Below are 20,473 nucleotides of genomic sequence, written 5' to 3' on the forward strand. Positions count from 1 at the left end.
GTGACTATAAGAGCAAGAATTCATCTGTTTTTATATGTTTTTTAGATGCCTCTAAGGCGTTTGATCGTGTGAATCATCGAAAATTATTTCACAAACTGTGTCAAGCGGGTGTGCCTAGGTATATAGTTAGATGCTTGTCATACTGGTATGCAAACCAGACTATGCAGGTCAAGTGGGCAAACTGTGTGTCTGCTCCTTTTCAGGTTTGCAATGGGGTCAGACAAGGAAGTATTTTATCGCCTGTTTTGTTTAATTTTTTTATGAATGACCTGTCTAAGCGGTTAAACCAGTGCAGAATGGGCTGTATGGTTGGAAGTTCAGTAGTAAACCATCTAATGTATGCTGATGACTTGGTAGTGTTTTGTCCCAGTACAGCTGGTCTCCAGCATCTTCTCAAACTGTGTTCTGAGTTTGGAGAACAACATGATGTCAAATATAATCCTTCTAAAAGTGTAATCATGATCTGCCGAACGAAAGAGGATAAATGTATGACATTCCCTGACTTTAAGTTGTCTGGTAATGTCCTTAAGGTTTGTGATGAAGTCAAATATCTTGGTCATGTGATCACTGACCGTCTGTCTGATGATGAGGACATTTATCGTCAGTGTCGTATGTTATATGCACAAGCTAATGTACTCCTTCGGAAATTTGGTTATTGTTCTGATTAAGTTAAATTAACTTTATTCAGAGCATATTGTACTTCACTGTACACAGCAAATCTCTGGTGGAACTACAAAAAAGCCAGCCTTCAGAAACTACAAGTGGCTTTTAATGATGCACTAAGACTTTTGTTAAAAAAGCCGAGATGGACTAGTGCCAGTGACATGTTTGTGTCTGCTGGAGTTAACACATTGAAGGCTGTTTTGAGAAACACCATGTATAATTTCATTTGTTGACTTAATGAGTCTGGAAATAGTGTCATCATGATACTGACTAACACTGAATATAGTGCCATACGCTACACATCTAAACTTTGGAGACACTGGTATGACTGTCTTTTGAAAGGATAGAATCCTTTATTTTTTATTTTTTTTATTTTTTTTATAATATGTATTTAATGTGATGTGTTTTAATTTTGTGCTGTCTGTTGTTTTTTATGAAGTATGGACCATGAGTCTGCAATAAAAGTATATCTACACACACACACACACACACACACACACACACACACACACACACACACACACACACACACACACACACACACACACACACACACACACACACACACACACACACACACACACACACACACACACACTCTCTCACACTCTCACACACTCTCACACTCACACACTCTCTCACACACTCTCACACACACTCTCACACACACTCTCACACACTCTCACACACTCTCACACACTCTCACACACACTCACACACACTCACTCTCACACTCACTCACACACTCACTCACACACTCACACTCTCACACACTCTCTCACACTCTCACACTTACTCTCTCACACTCACACACTCTCAAACACTCTCACACACTCTCACACTCACTCACACACTCACTCACACACTCACACTCTCACACACTCTCTCACACTCTCACACTTACTCTCTCACACTCACACACTCTCAAACACTCTCACACACTCTCACACTCACTCTCTCACACACTCTCAACACTCTCAAACACTCTCACACACTCTCTTTCACACTCTCACACACACTCACTCTCACACTCACTCTCAAACACTCACACACTCTCACACACTCTCTCACACTTACTCTCTCACACTCAAACACTCACACTCACTCTCTCACACACTCTCAAACACTCTCACACTCACACTTACTCTCACACACTCTCACACACTCTCACACACTCTCACACACTCTCACACACTCTCACACACTCTCACACACTCTCACACACTCTCACACACTCTCACACACTCTCACACACTCTCACACACTCTCACTCACACACACTCTCACACACTCTCACACACTCTCTCACACACTCTCACACACTCTCACTCTCACACTCACACACACACACTCTCTCTCTCAAACACACGCACACACACACACACACAGTCCCAATTTACAGCATATGAATTAAACCAATTTATCCAGTGTGTGTCAAATCAGCTTGCGAATATTTCAGTGAAATAATCCCGGACTGAATGATAACCTGTTGCCTTCTAACAACTGGCAGGAGCTCCTGCTCACCGTCCCATGAGAGCGAGACAATCTATGAGCGCAGGATAGAGGAGAGGAGAGTTTCTGGAAGAAAGCGGATGCTGGTGATCGATGAAGGCTTCAGACAGCAGGAGGACAGCAGTCACTGCACTGGCACTGGCTGTTAACAGAAATCTAATTAAAACACTGCAGTCTCATGAGGGAATGAGGCATTGGAGAGTTCCAGAGGGTCACAGAGCCAAAAAGAGGAACCGGATGTGATAAGTGACACGCTTTAATGAGTACAGACTAAACATGCTAAAGAAGTTTCTACAACTGAAATTAAATGATCAGGCTTTTACTAGTTATTTAAACCAGTGCCACTGGTGGATAGCGTCAAAATACAACTTTAAAAATGTAAGTAATACATGTCACCATACTTCCCCCAGTGGATTAATCGAAATGCATTGTATTACAAGTTATAATTAAACATCAACCACTATCTAATTAAATATACACTTATTTGCATACATTCAGTATGCAAATCAGTCAGGCTCATAAGTCAGGCTCATAAGTCTGCTCATAAGTCTTGTTTGATTTTGGTGACATGTTAGACGTTATTAAAGGTTTTTACAGGGGATTTTGGATTTCTCTGTTTATCACTCCAGAAATCAGAAATTTATGGAAATTCTACAGACAGACATTTAAAAAACAACAAAACACAACAAAATTTGTAAATAAAATAAAAATGAAAACAGAATTTATAAAAACGGATTAAAATATTAATAAAAATTATATTTATTACTAAATTAACAATCAGATGCATGTAATCTTATTATGATATAATGAGATGTATGATTTACACATAATAAGTATGATAATGAGATGTGTATTTTCTTATTATGATATGATAATGAGATGTATGATTATACATAATGAGATGTATGATAATGAGATGTGTTATCCTATTATAATATGATAGTGAGATGTGTTACCTCATTAGGATATGATAATGATATGTATGTATGTATGATAATGATATATGTTTGAGATTCCCTGCAGTGTTTTGGCTTCTCATTATAAAATACATTTCATCATCTTGTTATGATATGATTGAAAATACATTTTTGAATGTTTCTGACATCATATGAGGTGTGACATCATGAAACCGCATTTATGACCACTAATCTCAGTCGTGGAGATCTGGGTGTGATCATCATGGGAAATCTCAAAGTAAAACTAAGAGTTGTGAAAAATAAGATGTTTTGCCAGATGAGAAGATTATCCATGTATCCTCGTTTTACTCTTTTAAATTCTTTTATAACTGTTTTGATTTTCCTTGCTTTTATTTTGTGATTATTTGAATTCCTTTCTGTAAAGCACTTGTGTGAAATATGAAATATACTGTATAAATAAACTTGCCTTGTGTTTGAGGACGAGTTTGACCTGCTGCAGTTTCAGTTTTCTGAGTTTGCTCTCCACTCGTCTGTGAAATCCTCTTTTCCTTTTCAATCTTCATCTCTGTGTTTTTAATCTGTGTGTAACAAAAAGAGTTCCTGAATGCTGGACAACTGGCTTCCACTTCAGCTGCTTTATCTAAATATACTGAATATGGTCTCAGTTCAGCATCACTGAAGCTCAGCACATCGAGAGCTAAACCTCCTCTGAAGAGGAAAATTAAGGATTATATGCGTGAATCAAACACTGAAGTGTGATGAGAGAAACTGAAGCGCTCAAACCTCTCATCTGGTGATGAAGATGATGATGATGAAGATGATGATGATGGTGGTGATGATGAAGATGATGATGAACTGATGGGATCATATGTTTATCCTTTACTTTACTTGTTCAGACTCCAACACCGTCCGTCACGAGACGCTCTTCCTCTGTCTTCATAGAACCAACAACAAACACACTGATATAAAAAGCCACATTAATTTGTAAAGCACTTTCTCACAGTACGGTTTCAAAGCAAGTTTACAGTAAATCATGAATATCTTCATGCCTGAATTATCAGATTAGAGCTGGATGAACATATAGTCACATTTTGAGATGAAGCAGAGATTTGCTATATATTGCAATATATTTTGTTTTATGTGAGTAATCAAGCAAACACTAGAACTATTAATAAATACTAACAATTCATAATCTGAATATTAGGAGTACTTCTGTTAGATATCTGACTTCAGTTTGCTTTGACCAAGGCTGTGTTTAACTCCACTTTTAGACATAAACTAGATTTATTTGTGAGTTGTTCTGGGTATTCTCACCTCTGAAATGTGTTTTCCACCTGTGATATGGAGTATAAAAAGTTTGAGAAAACAATTTCTCTATTCCAGTCTTACCTAGATGAGGTCATCACACACAGAGACCTCATCACACTCTGAGCTGTCAATCAAACCTTGAAGAACTGGTTTCAGAAACACTGAAACCAGCAGGTTTATTACGACTCAACGCGAGTGATGTACAAACACTGACTGCACTCCTGTTCCACTAATGACAAATGAGTGCAATTAACTAATAAACATATAGAAGCCCATGCAGTTTTTCTGACAAGGGTTATTAGTTAACTAAAGCTAAAACAAAACTCAAAACATAAAAAAAGCTGCTTGAGAAAATAAATAAAAATAAACGTTAACTGAAATAAAATAAAATATCTTTAAAAAAAATGAAAACCCCTAAACTTACTTTATTTCAGCCTGATGTACTAAAATAAATAAAAATTAAATAAAAATTTATAAAAACTATGATTCACCATTTTAATAAAAAAACTACAACACAATTTCAAAACCTTTAAAATGGACAATATAAAATAAAAACAAATTCAAAATGATGTTAAATATAATAATTCAAAATTGAACAAAAACTATAATAGTATCTCAATGATATTAAAGTATCACTGGTTCTTGCTCTGGTATTTAGTAGTAATTATTCATACATCAGTGTATTATTAAGCAGTAACGGACAAGAGACTAAAGCCAATCGCTCTGCTAAACACTAACCCAGGATTGAGTTAAACTAACCCGGTTTAATCATCATGCACTGTTAAATCATAGAGCCTGACTGGTATATGGATATGATCTATTAATATGATCTAGTCGCTGATGTTCAGGTGAGGAGGATCCAGTGTAATGTTACTCTTCAGTCGCCATCGCAAAACCCTCAGAATGAAGACACTAAATGCACACAACCAGTCATATAACACACAACTAACAGTGTGTGTTACAGTACATGACTGCGGCTCTACAAAATATGGTGAACATAACATCAACTCAAGTTGCCAACAAGGTCAAATAATCAGATACTGTATTTCCCCCATTAATCTGAATCATGATTCCAGACAGAGAAATAAACACACCTGATGGCAGTCAGTGAATGTTTTCAACACTGATAATATTCATAAATGTTTCTTGATCATCAAATCATCATATTAGAGTGATTTGTGAAGGATCATGTGACACTGAAGACTGGAGTAATGATGCTGAAAATTCAGCTTTGATCACAGGAATAAATTACACTTTACTGTATATTCACATAGAAAACAGATGATTTACATTACAATAATATTTCACAATTTTACAGTATTTTTGATCAAATAAATGCAGCATTGCTGAGCAGAAGAGACTCTTTCCCAAACATTATGAAATTGTTCCCCAAATCAACCCGACCCAGATGACGTTTATGAGACAGATGCCACAAGAATATGTATACTGTGTGTGTGTGTGTGTGTGTGTGTGTGTGTGTGCGTGTGTGTGTGTGTTTTTGTGTGTGTGTGTGTGTATGTATGTGCGTGTGTGTGTGTTTTTGTGTGTGTGTGTGTGTGTGTGTGTGTGTGTGTATGTATGTGTATATATATATATATATATATACATACACATTTGGAAATATTAATATTTCCCCCATTGATCTGAATTCATGATTCTAGACAGAGAAATAGACACACCTTTATAAACAGAAGTACTCACCTTTATCATCATCTGGATCTTATCTGAGTTTCCTGATGTTTCTATTGGAAATCCCTTTTTTTAATAAAGCACACACACTATAAACCAGTTCGTTTTGTGTTACTAATGTCTAAAAATGGGGGTTGTTGTTCTTAAAAATCAATGAAAATTAAACTCTTCCCACTCACTGAGAGCAGGATTGTATTTTTTATTTTTTTTTTGCATTATAAATTTGTAAACCAATTAAGAGGTCTGTGATTAACAGTCAATCAGACTTAACGAAGAACTGTGATTTACTGGATTATGGATAATATTCTTATTGCAATGGGATGAAAAACTCGTTATTCAGAAACTCAGAATAGTTTGAATTAATTACAACACTTACCTTTATCTCGTTCCTGACGGATGAATCCTGTTTTCTCTTCGTCTTCCTCTGAGAGACGGACGGATCCTCGTCTTCATCGGTTCTCCACGACACAACAGTCCCGAAGACACGAGATGAGAGAAATAACAGAGAGAACACACACCCGACAGAGGAGGGGAAATAAAGGCATCGAAGAACCTTCAACATCTTTCCATTCCACAAACACTTCTTTACAGCGTTCATGTCGATACTGTATATATTCCAGAACTTTCCAGAACTACTTTTTTCAGTTTTCAAGGACTACAATCAGAGATCTTACTTATCAAACAATATCTTTATTATCTTTCAAATTTTCAAAAAGATAAATAGATAAAAATATTCCTTATTTAAATTATTTTACCCCCATGAATATATGATTGAGCAGAAGAATGAAGGCTCTATCATATACTTGGATATTTATGAGCAATATCACACTCATAGCCGTGAGAAATGCCTCAATGGGCCCTATCCTGCACCCAGCGCAATTGACTTTGTACAGCGACGCATGTATCATTCCTATTCTGCACCCGACGCACAGCGGACTTTTCCCTCCACAGACGCACGTCTGTAAATTAGGGAATGAACTTGTGCTCCCGGGGGCGGTTCAGCGAAAAGAGGAGGCGTGTTCCGGCGCAAACGTTCCCTGGTGCTATTTTGCAGTTTCAGAAAACAATTCCGCCACTGACCAGGAGAAACCTAGTTTGGTGTTGCACATGTTATTCAGATGCTATTTTAAGGGCGCATGCTTGGCCATAATGTAGCGTGTGCACAACACACACACACTTCTCTCATCTACACACAGACACAGTAGTTCACACTTTTAGAAAACCATACATTATTACACAGAAAAATATTCCACACGAGGGAAATCATTGTGGTGTCCATGAAGATGTGAAAAAATAGGCATAAATCTAGCTTACACATTTACCCAAATTATGATACGCCTGTTTAACCGAAGCTAAACTGGGTGTGTTTCTCCATCCCCAATGTCACTTCTCTGTGTTTTACGGCCCTGACGAGAACGTCGGTCTCCTCGGCTGTGAACCGCTCCTGGCGTGCGTCTGGCAAATCCGCCGTTATAATAGCAATCCGCCATGGAACAAGCGTGCCTGCTCTTAAAGGGAATGTGAGATGACGCTCTGATTGGTTTATTTCACGTTACGCCCAAACCACACCTATGAGTAATGAAGCTACTTCAGACCAACACATTTTAGATTTGCGTCGGAGAGTCATTTATCCCGCCGGTATAATAGCAACAGCGCCCGAGACCCGCCCACAAAGTTACTTGCGTTTCGCGTTTGATACTTGCGTTTCAGATCGTTAAAATAGGGCAGTATCTATATCAGACGAAAAATATTACTTTATTGATCAAATTCATGAAGTTCAAGCACTTTAAGCACTCGTACGAACCCTGTTTATAGTGGAAAAAGTCACATGACGCTCATGATTGCACTTGAATTTCATCATTTATTACTGAAGAGTTTGGGATTATCAATATTTGTTTGACAGCAAGAACAACAAAAGAGGAACATGTCTGATCGTAACATTTACATGCTAACTGGCTTTAAACTTTTACCTTTAAACAACAAAAGAGAAGTGGAAGAAACAGACAATCAGAAGGAAATCATTAGTAACTGATTGTTATTTCAGAGTGTTTTGCGGAGGTTACATCACAAACATCTCCAGTTGTTCATATAACCACTAAATTAGGAAGTCCGTAGATGACAAAGTTGAAAGCACTGGAGCTCAGAGGTGTTTTCCTCAGGACGTCATCAGAAGAAGAATCCACATTTACACCCGAAGCCTCGTCTGAAGAGCGGCGAGAGAAACACACACCACGAGACAAGAGAAACACACACCACAAGCCTTCATCAGTTCGGCTGTTCAGTTGCAGAAACAAACACTTAAATGTGCACATGCAGCAGACACACACACACACACACACACACACACACACACACACACACACACACACACACACACACACACACACACACACACACACACACACACACACACACACACACACACACACACACACACACACACACACACACACACCTGTCAGGCTGGATGATTTTCCGCTGACTTCTGCTCTTTCTGACTTGTGTGTTCGTAAAACATGAGCAGCCCGTCCTGAGGTCAGTCCTGTGTTCAGAAGATCTACACACACACACACACACACACACACACACACACACACACACACACACACACACACACACACACACACACACACACACACACACGAAGTTGATTTCAAAAGTGCTTTTGAACAAGCATCACATGTGTGTAAAATGTAAAGCTGTGAATAAGAGATGATTGGAGTCTGAATATGGAAACACTTTATTTAAAGCATTTATGTTTGATGCATTATAAAGGTATTCATAATGTACGCTATAATAGTATGCATTATATCTTTTCATAAATATCCAAATTTCATGTGTTTTAATGCATTATACTTTCTAAAGGTGTGTTCAATGGATAAAGTATTATAACTGTGTTTAAAATTTTTCATGAGATCACACAATGTATTATAAGAAGGTATTTAAACATATTTTACAACGCATTATATATAAAGGCTTTAAATATGTTTTTCTACTTCAAACATTTCACATTCAATGTGTTACTTGCCATTTTCTTTGCAGTTGTTTTTGAAACTTACTAGCAATTTCTGAGTGGAAACTGTTTGATAGTAAATCCTACACTAGATTATTTTCCAGTATCAGTGAAGGACGTTCCTGAAGCTTGTGTGTTCCATTCCCAGGGAATGCTTGAACTGATCTAATGTTGTCCTTTAATGCATTTACATCCAGTCATTTAGCAGACGCCTATATCCACAGAGACTTACACGTGAGGAGCACAGCAGCGAGTCGTCAAGAAGTGCTCAAGAGCAGCATGAGCCACAGGTTTCTCTGGGTAAGAGCGTCAGCCGAACGCATGAGTGTAAACGTGTGTTTGACTCACCGTCCATGAGCGAGCGCAGGATTCCAGCGTTGGCTGAGGCGCTGCACTGCCATTGGTTGAGCAGGACAGAACGAACCCCCCCGAGAGTCATCAGATACACCGACCCGACAGGACCGGCCAAAGCCCATCTGAGAGAGAGAGAGAGAGAGAGAGAGAGAGAGAGAGAGAGAGAGAGAGAGAGAGAGAGAGAGAGAGAGAGAGAGAGAGAGAGAGAGAGAGAGAGAGAGAGAGAGAGAGAGAGAGAGAGTGAGTGAGTGAGAAAGAGAGAGATTCAGGAGATGGAGATAAACCTGGATCAAGTGTTTTATCATCCTAACTTACATCAGTTTTGCTAAAACACTCTTTCAATATTTTCAGCGCAAAAGTTTGAAACACATTTAAAATATGGGATTTTTTCATTTAAACCTGCAAATTTGGATTAAGAAAAGACAAAAAAAAACCTAAGAAAAGTCAGATTCTGCTCTATTTCTCCACTTAATTGAACTGATATGGTCACAGGATATCGTTAGACTGAATGACATCATCCTTTCTTTGACGCCAATGAAGTAAATCAACGCAGAATTGGTGTTTTGTGTTTTTCATGTCTATTATCTCGGAGCTCATCTATATGCTAATGTGATAATATCAGCTAATATAAGGAAACCCTATATGTGTTCGTCACAGCTCTTGCTATATGAAAACATCTGTCCCTGAATGACGGATCATCCGGTCGAGGAGAGAGCGCTGAATCAGTTTACTGACATCATACTAAAACTACAATACATAAATACATTCCTGTTACTTCAACATTCTCATTTAGTTTAATTGATGTACCAAAATAGCAAACTAAAACTGAAATAAAAATGGATAAAAAGTATATAGACAAAAAAAAGAAAGAATAAAAATAACATACACACAAAATTTCTAAAACTAAACCTTTCTAAGATGAAAATATGAAAAATAAAAACGTAAAAATATGAAAAATATGTTCTATATAGACATCTTAAACAAATATATATAAATATTTTTTAAATGACAAAAACAAACAAAACTTCTATCACTGAAATTTTTATTAAAGCCAAAACTAGAAAATAAAATAAAAGAATTTAAATATAAAAAATACAGTATATCCTTTATGGACATATTTAAAAATAAAATAAAAATAATAATCATAATAACAATGACAAAAAACGAACAAAATTTATATCACAAAATTTTAATTTAATTAAAGCCGAAAATAGAAAAATTAAAAATTAATTGAAAATGTTCAAAATAAGTACTTTATGGATATATTTTAAACAACAGAAAAAAAATCATAATAAAATGACAAAAAAAACTAAACAATATATAAACCTTTAAAATTTTAATGAAAAAGGAAAATATAAAAATAAAAGCTTCCTTAAAATCTTCAAAATATGTTCAATATAGACATTTAAAACAAACTTCCTAAAACTCTCACTAAAATGAACATTTAAATGGAAAACAAAAATAAAAATCATCCATAAAACTATAATAGTGTCTCAGTGATCTAACAATGATCTGTACTGATAATAATATTTGCAGTGACACACATGTGTAATTCCATCAGAAACGGTAAAAGAGAAGCTCGTAATCACCCTCGAGAGATCAATACAGCACAAGTCAATCAAACACAATAAACTCTTTCCTGTTTTAAAGATAAAATCAGTTTTGCTCATCTGTAATAAAGCAGTTTTCTCTTGAGTGTGTGTGTGTGTGTGTGTGTGTGTGTTTCACCTCTTCTGGACGCTGACTCGGCTCTGACCGCAGTCCAAGAGAAAGACCATCTGACATCCTGAAACACACATATAGAATCTTTAGATATGTGGACTGGACACAAGACACAAACACTGAGTAAGAGAAGTGTGTATTCTCTTGTTAAAGCTGCTTCTGCTGGAAACATTCACTGGTGTAAGAATGAAGAGCGCCGCTGGATTACTGAGCTGTGTTGTGTGTCTCGAGAGGATTAAACCTGCGGGAGAACCAGTTCTCTACGGAGTCCGGCTCGTATAAACACTTTCACAGAGTTACAGATGTTGATTTATCATGTGTAGAAACTCACAACATTCATTTCAGGATTCCAGAAGAGTTCAGAGCTCAATGTTCTTCAGGGTTTCTGTTCTTTATAACCAGTGAACCGTTCCAGTCGTTATGGTTTACAGGATCAGGATTAAAAGCCTGTTATTGTCACTGGTGTGAACAAGCAATAAGGATAAAACATATTTTCTTACTCCAATATCCAACATGTGATCACTTTTAATGTTATCGTTATCGGTCCGATAAGAAGATTTGGCCGATATATTAAAGCTGATAAATACTGTATTATTTCCTTCAGATGCAGATGTTCAACATGATCATTATGAATTGCTTGAAATATGATTAGAATACTTTTTTGGGGGTTAAGGAAAGGTGGCCATATGAGTGTAAAATTTAGGGTTAGGGTTAGGTGTATTTTTAAACATTAGGTATGATATTTATGAATGTAGGAACTGCAGATGTAGTGTATCTCTGATGCTACTGTAATTCTGGACTAATTAATATCATTTTTACTCATATTAAGAGCCGGTGATCTATAGTGTCAGATGAAAACTTCCTAATAAGTGACTGACTGGATCTGAAAGGCACATTTTATAGTGTTTTATAGTGTTTTACATCACATGAAGCACAGACAAACATTAGTGTAACTAGAACAGACCAGATAATATTAATGTGATCCAACATTCAGAGATTAAGATTCAGACACTTATTAGGATCAGTTTCACTTCGGATGCTTAAGATCACTCGGTGAAGACATGTTATAAAATTAAAGAGCGTGTATATATATATATAACATACTGTAGATTTACAGAAGCCATGTGGAGGGTGAAGAGTTTATAAATGTGCCGAACGAGGATTTAGAGCATGTAGAACAAGCTTATTTTCAAGAACTGCACCATTAATATTCATAAACATCATCATCGGGTCTGTTGACGACCTCATAAAGTCACATTCAGTTCTAATGAGATCAAACAAACCGTAACAAATCTACGTGTGATTCTGCAGGTGTTCACTTCATATTCATATTCATGTTCATAAATAATATTGGACCCTGCTGAGACCTTCATGCTAAAGAGATACACTGTAAAAAATCTTCTTCTTCCTCAGTGTTTCTGTCTCGTTTTCCAGCACAATCATATCTAAACATTCTTAAATCAAGATACATTTATACAGCTAAACAACTACAACTATTAAAACATTTCTGTTAATTTAAAACTTTAAGTGAAAATTTGAAATGTGGCCTTGGCAATACAGTGAAATAAGTTTGAGCAATGAAAGCACTGATTATTAAATGGAAATAAATAACAACTAAAACTGACAAACTGAAAATGAATTAAACCTAAATAACAATATTTTAGAAGGTCGTAAGACCGAAAGCTTGCAAATAATTTGATCTTGCACAGTGTTTGAGTGTGCGGCTGCTGTATTTTTACAATTTTCCACAAAAAAATTACTTAAAAAATCTTTTAAATGAAATTACTAAAGATAAAAAAAAAAAAAGTTTGATTGAAACAGTGTAACAGTGTATGAGTGTTACCGGACAGGTTGAGCGAGGCCATCTTGACTGGAGGAAAGCAGGAGAAGAAGCTCTTGATGGATGAGTAGATGAACGCGCTACAGGACATCAGAAGCTGCTCCACATCTGCAAGACTGAGGAACAAACATCATCTTCACACACACTCATTCTAAGCTTCTGAAACGTGTGTGTGACTGAGGCTTCAGACCTGCGCTGGCGCTCGACGTCGATCAGCCCTTCCCACTGAGCCGTGAACTGAGTGTGTGTGTCCAGACTCTCTCTCATGCTTTCTGCTGGGCTTCTCCAATCTCAACAAACCAGAGCAGATTCAAGCGTGAGTTCACCATCACAGTCAACCGTTACTCCCCCTCATCCCAATACAGACCCCTCATTCCAATACAGACCCCTCATCCCACTACAGACCCCTCATCCCAATACAGACCCCTCATCCCAATACAAACCCCTCATCCCAATACAGACCCTCATCCCAATACAGACCCTCATCCCAATACAAACCGCTCATCCCAATACAGACCCTCATCCCAATACAAACCCCTCATCCCAATACAGACCCCTCATCCCAATACAGACCCCTCATCCCAATACAAACCCCTCATCCCAATACAGACCCTCATCCCAATACAGACCCTTATCCCAATACAGACCCCTCATCCCAATACAAACCCCTCATCCCAATACAAACCCCTCATCCCAATACAGACCCCTCATCCCAATACAGACCCCTCATCCCAATACAGACCCCTCATCCCAATACAGACCCCTCATCCTAATACAGACCCCTCATCCCAATACAGACCCCTCATCCCACTACAGACCCCTCATCCCAATACAGACCCCTCATCCCAATACAAACCCCTCATCCCAATACAGACCCTCATCCCAATACAGACCCTTATCCCAATACAGACCCCTCATCCCAATACAAACCCCTCATCCCAATACAAACCCCTCATCCCAATACAGACCCCTCATCCCAATACAGACCCCTCATCCCAATACAGACCCCTCATCCCAATACAGACCCCTCATCCTAATACAGACCCCTCATCCCAATACAGACCCCTCATCCCAATACAAACCCCTCATCCCAATACAAACCCCTCATACCAATACAAACCCCTCATCCCAATACAGACCCCTCATCCCAATACAGACCCCTCATCCCTATACAGACCCCTCATCCCAATAAGGACCCCTCATCCCAATACAGACCCCTCATCCCAATACAGACCCCTCATCCCTATACAGACCCCTCATCCCAATAAGGACCCCTCATCCCAATACAGACCCCTCATCCCAATACAGACCCTCATCCCAATACAGACCCCTCATCCCAATACAGACCCCTCATCCCAAAACATACCCCTCATCCCAATACAGACCCTCATCCCAATACAAACCCTCATCCCAATACAAACCCTCATCCCAATACCCTCATCCCAATACCCTCATCCCAATACAGACCCTCATCCCAATACAGACCCTCATCCCAATACAAACCGCTCATCCCAATACAGACCCTCATCCCAATACAGACCCTCATCCCAATACAAACCGCTCATCCCAATACAGACCCTCATCCCAATACAGACCCTCATCCCAATACCTCATCCCAATACAAACCGCTCATCCCAATACAAACCCTCATCCCAAATGCTTTCATCCGCTTTCACTCAAAAAATTTGTCACATTACAGAAGTAAAATGTTTCTGAAACTAATTCCACTCACCGGCCTGTCTTCCCTCCTCATCCTCCTCTTCCTCCTCCTGGGAATCAACCACATCTTCAAGCCTGTGTTAAGAATATATTTCTACAAACCATTTTACAATAAAAAAGCAGTAACTAGAGAGACCGCTCTGACATTTCACACACACAAACACACACACACACACAGACACACACACTCACACACTCACACACAGACACACACACACACACACACACACACACACACACACACACACACACACACACACACACACACACACACACACACACACACACACACACACACACACACACACACACACACACACACACACACACACACACACACACACCACAGGTGCTTGTGAGATGAAAAATGAAGGTGTTTTAAAGTGAAGGATACATCTGAACCGGTGTGTGTCCACTGGGATGGTGTGTGGCGGCGGGACACGATTGACCAGAACCTGCGGAAGAGAAGAAGGTCACTTTACTTTATGTGAACTGAGGAAGAGCAAAGAGTCCTCACACACTGCAAACATTAATGCATTAAATCAAGATGCATTTACTAGATGAGTAAAAAGCCATAAGATATTATGTCTTGTTTTCTGGGGAATTAATCAAAATTAAGTGAGTTTTTGCTTAAAACAAGCAAAATTATCAGCCAATGAGGTCAGAAAAATAATCTTAATTCAAACAGAAACAGGATGATTTTTCTCACCCCATTGTCAGATAATTTTGCTTGTTTTAAGCAAAAACTCACTCAAATTTTTTTCTTTCTTTTTTTTTTTAGAAAACAAGACATAATATCTTATGGCATTTTACTACTTCAGTAAATGCATCTTAATGTAAGAATTTTTTGATATTTGGACTGGAAACAAGACAAAAATACTGAGTAAGAAAGCATATTTGCAGTGTGTGCGAGGCGTTAAAAGGGAAGGATGGAGAAAGAGTGTGTGTAAACGTGTGTGTCTCTATCAGCGGTCGCCAGACTCATTTAGGAAACTCACCGCTTTGATTCCTCGGCTTTGATCGGCTCTTCCCTTGACTCCTCGGACACCTTTGGCCTCCTTTTTATTGTCACTTTCAACCGTCACTGACGAGAAAGATTATTAAATCCGGAAATTAGCGTCTGACTGGCTGGTTACAGAGAGGAGAGCTGGTGCAATGCTCCTACAGTCACTCACAAAGGCCAGTGACATTTAATATCAACCACTGTGTTCTGCAATACTGAGAGTTTAATGCAACAGAGACGCTCCTCTGCCTCGAGTAAAAGTCACGTAAACAGATTACGCCGAATAATTTCAGTTTTGCACGATCACATTCAAATGTGACTTTCTTTGATGCAACTCATTACAGGGAAACAGCTTACTCGAAATGTTTGACTCAAAACTTTTTTACTAGAACTGTTGTTAACTAATGCAGTGACTAATGACAACAAATGCAAACTTATTGTAAAGTGTTACAAAACAAATCTAGTTCTAATATTGGAATATGTCACTTTTTATGAAGCAGCACAACAGTTTTTTAAGTTTATGACCAGTAGGTGGCGCTGTTGTGAGGGTGCATTAATCAGGCCGGTGATAATTTGAAAATTTTTTATCAAATGGGGAAAATATGGTGCGTGAATATTCTAATCAATAAACAAGGCAAGAAATCTGAAGGAAAAATTACGATTTCTAGACCAAAACTGCTTTAGACTACAATCACAGATGATGAATGAAAACATACATAAACCATAAACAATAACTGGCCTGGTGAAGATGGAAAATAAAATGCATATATATCAGATAAAACTTGCTGTAAAAAGAAGTGCTTTAAATACACACTGCACATGTGCCAGTTATGAGGAAAATAAACTTTGCTGTCAGCGCATGAATAAGTTTAGTATAACCAGAGCCCGTCTATGGAAAGCCTGGCCACTCCCTATTAAAGCTGCCGTCGGCAAAATTTTTTTGATCATATTCAGTGAAATTGACACTATAATCCGACAGAACAACATAAATAAGATGGTTTTAGAAAAAAACCCGAGCTTCTAACTCCACCTGGAGCGTGTTATTTGTTTTGCAAAAATCCAGCGCTCCCGCTTCATCAGGTCCAATCAGCGCAGGGGGGTGTGAGATCTGACTGTCAATCACAGGTCGTGCACACGCCACAGATCCCCCCTCACTCGCGCACGTTAATATCACATGCACACGCCACGCCTGAAGTTCGCCTGGAGATTGCATGAAGCGTGATGGCGGAGAGAAAATCTACTAACAAGCTTCCAATTCCTCGGTTATTGCTATCTATGGATAGATTAGCCAGGGCAGCCTACCTCCGAGTCCATGGTGTTGATAGATGCTGAAGAGACGGACGCGTTCACAGAAAATCAGGTACACACACGCACAGTGACGCACTGACGAGCACGACCTCGATGGGAGGGTGCTCGCTGGTAGTGGGGAGGGGCATGAGAGTTGTAAACATTCAAAATTTTGGCTAATCGACCCAATCTGCCAGACTTGCCGACTGCAGCTTTAAGTCCAATTGTACCGAATTTTGGTTGTAGTTCCACCAGAGTTCCACTGGGGGCGATCGCCCATGAGTGCAGAATGAATGGGAGTCTATGGAGCTAGACAGCTAAATTTGTCTCTTTCACCCGATTGCCGTTGAGAAATCTCAGATTTGATTGTAGGTTTTGCAAGTTCAACATGGGTTATAGGTCGAAAGTTGAATGAACGAGTACTTATGTCCTTTTGATTTCTTACAGGTTGAGTTGTTGTTGCCCATAACACGCTAGCATTCTGCTAATGAACGCTGATTGGTCAGTGAAGGACTGATTACGACCAGAGATACCGCTTGATGGCATCAGAGCCATGTGTGTGTGTGTGTGTGTATAAACAACAAAACAAAATCTCTTCTAGCACGTGTGTTCACCTGTGTCAGCTCAGCTGTGTTGTTGATGCCTCGAGAGAAAAGAAAGTGCAGAGCGTGAAAGCACCTGTAATGATTCATGTCTGTGTTCCTCTGTCTTGTCCCATGTTTAGCAGTTCCTCGTTATGTTGATTAGTCTCCCCAGGTGTTTCTCATTTACCACGCCCCCTTGTTATGTTTAGCTTGTTTGCATTTGTATTTAAACCTCTGTGCTACAGTTGTTGTTTGTTGGTCGTTATAGCTGTTTCCCTGTTCATGTCCTGAGTTCTGTGTTCAGATGTCTGCCTGGATTACCTGTTTGTGTTATTAAATGTAATGCTTGCATATGGATTCTCTCTCTGCTTCATTCCTGCCTCATCGTAACAGAACGACCGACCAAACGATGAATCCAGCAGCATTTAAGGGTTATCTTCAGCCAAGTAGGCGGCCACGCCTGGTTCTTATCCCCAGGATGGCTGCTGCCATGCCTGCAAAGCCTGAGTCTCTTCGCGTCATGCCTGCAAAGCTTGGGTCTCTTCGCGTCATGCCTGCAAAGCTTGAGTCTCTTCGCGTCATGCCTGCAAAGCCTGAGTCTCTTCGCGTCATGCCTGCAAAGCTTGAGTCTCTTCGCGTCATGCCTGCAAAGCCTGAGTCTCTTCGCGTCATGCCTGCAAAGCCTGAGTCTCTTCGCGTCATGCCTGCAAAGCCTGAGTCTCTTCGCGTCATGCCTGCAAAGCCTGAGTCTCTTCGCGTCATGCCTGCAAAGCCTGAGTCTCTTCGCGTCATGCCTGCAAAGCCTGAGTCTCTTCGCGTCATGCCTGCAAAGCCTGAGTCTCTTCGCGTCATGCCTGCAAAGCTTTCACCGCTCGTCATGCCTGCAAAGCTTTCACCGCTGGTCCTGCCCAGCACAAAGCCTTCACCGCTGGTCCTGCCCAGCACAAAGCCTTCACCGCTGGTCCTGCCCAGCACAAAGCCTTCACCGCTGGTCCTGCCCAGCACAAAGCCTTCACCGCTGGTCCTGCCCAGCACAAAGCCTTCACCGCTGGTCCTGCCCAGCACAAAGCCTTCACCGCTGGTCCTGCCCAGCACAAAGCCTTCACCGCTGGTCCTGCCCAGCACAAAGCCTTCACCGCTGGTCCTGACGCCCAGCACAGAGCCCTCTTTGTCGCTGGTCCTGCCCAGCTCAGAGCCCTCTTCGCCGCTGGTCCTGCCCAGCTCAGAGCTCTCTTCGCCGCTTGTCCTGTCCAGTTCAAAGCCCTCTTCATCGCTGGTCCTAACCAGTTCAGAGTCCTCTTCGCCGCTGGTCCTACCCAGTTCAAAAACCTCGCTGCCGCTAGTCCCGTCAAGCTCAGAGCTTCACGTCAGTCCTGCCGAGCCAGAGCTTCACGTCAGTCCTGCCGAGCCAGAGCTTCACGTCAGTCTTGCCGAGCCAGAGCCAGAGCTTCACGTCAGTCCTGCCGAGCTAGAGCTTCACGTCACGTCCGCCCGTCCAGAGTCTCGTCCCGCCGAGACTGAATCTGTTCCTGATACTGAGCCTGAGCCTGAATCTGTTCCTCTTCCTCTTTCCACGCCTGTGTCTTCGGACAAGATGGCCACCACCGAGCCAGTGTCTCAGGACAAGATGGTCTCCGCCGAGCCAGTGTCTTCGGACAAGATGGCCGCCGCTGAGCCGGTGTCTGTCCCTGAGCCGGTGTCTGTTCCTGTTCCTGAACCAATGTCTGTTCCTGTGCCATGGTCTCTGCCCTGGCCGCCTGAAGGGTCGTCTCCACCCTGGCCGCCTGAAGGGTCGTCTCCACCCTGGCCGCCTGAAGGGTCGTCTCCTCCCTGGCCGCCTGAAGGGTCGTCTCCGTCCTGGTCGCCTGCACTGCCTGCTCTGCCCTGGTCGCCTGCACTGCCTGCTCCGCCCTGGTCGCCTGCACTGCCTGCTCCGCCCTGGTCGCCTGCACTGCCTGCTCCGCCCTGGTCGCCTGCACTGCCTGCTCCGCCCTGGTCGCCTGCACTGCCTGCTCCGCCCTGGTCGCCTGCACTGCCTGCTCCGCCCTGGTCGCCTGCACAGCCTGCTCCGCCCTGGTCGCCTGCACAGCCTGCTCCGCCCTGGTCGCCTGCACAGCCTGATCCGCCCTGGTCGCCTGCACAGCCTGATCCGCCCTGGTCGCCTGCACAGCCTGATCCGCCCTGGTCGCCTGCACAGCCTGATCCACCCGGGTCGCCTGCAATGCCTGCTCCACCCTGGCCTCCCGTCTTGCCGCAATCTCCAGGTCCTCTTCCGCTCCACGGGCCTGGCCCTCCATCCCGCCCCCGGGTCCGCCTCCGCTCCACCACCCTCCTGAACTATTGTTTCCTGGGGAGTGTCTGGAAGCCACTCTTAAGGGGGGGGGTTATGTAATGATTCATGTCTGTGTTCCTCTGTCTTGTCCCATGTTTAGCAGTTCCTCGTTATGTTGATTAGTCTCCCCAGGTGTTTCTCATTTACCACGCCCCCTTGTTATGTTTAGCTTGTTTGCATTTGTATTTAAACCTCTGTGCTACAGTTGTTGTTTGTCGGTCGTTATAGCTGTTTCCCTGTTCATGTCCTGAGTTCTGTGTTCAGTTGTCTGCCTGGATTACCTGTTTGTGTTATTAAATGTAATGCTTGCATATGGATTCTCTCTCTGCTTCATTCCTGCCTCATCGTAACAGCACCAAAGTGACTAATGGACATTTTAAAAGACTTTTTAAAGCAAAGAAGTGACTCTAAAAAATCGAACACCCAGCAATGTGTAATTTCTTTGCATCTCCTTTCGAATACAACATTCAAATTACTAGACAAAAAATTATATCCTGAGAAAAGTGGATTTTGAGGGGTATAGCGCCATA

At 41.0% G+C, this 20,473-nt stretch overlaps 1 protein-coding gene across 1 annotated transcript in view; it reads right to left on the reverse strand.

Moving 5' to 3' along the window:
* Positions 1-7,930: 7,930 nt before the first annotated feature.
* The window catches only part of cfap46 (cilia and flagella associated protein 46), a 120,051-nt gene continuing 107,508 nt past the window's right edge, over positions 7,931-20,473 (reverse strand). The window contains exons 51-59 of the mRNA XM_082153249.1: positions 15,736-15,821; positions 15,132-15,192; positions 14,751-14,804; positions 13,209-13,308; positions 13,022-13,134; positions 11,185-11,242; positions 9,451-9,578; positions 8,545-8,646; positions 7,931-8,292 (exon numbers count right to left, since the gene is read on the reverse strand). Of these exons, the coding sequence (XP_082009375.1) occupies positions 8,174-8,292; positions 8,545-8,646; positions 9,451-9,578; positions 11,185-11,242; positions 13,022-13,134; positions 13,209-13,308; positions 14,751-14,804; positions 15,132-15,192; positions 15,736-15,821 (821 nt within the window). The 3' untranslated portion in view covers positions 7,931-8,173. The remainder of the gene's footprint in view (positions 8,293-8,544; positions 8,647-9,450; positions 9,579-11,184; positions 11,243-13,021; positions 13,135-13,208; positions 13,309-14,750; positions 14,805-15,131; positions 15,193-15,735; positions 15,822-20,473) is intronic.

This window comes from Leuciscus leuciscus (genome assembly GCF_965113295.1).
Source record: "Leuciscus leuciscus genome assembly, chromosome: 22".
NCBI classification, from domain to species: Eukaryota; Metazoa; Chordata; class Actinopteri; order Cypriniformes; family Leuciscidae; genus Leuciscus; species Leuciscus leuciscus.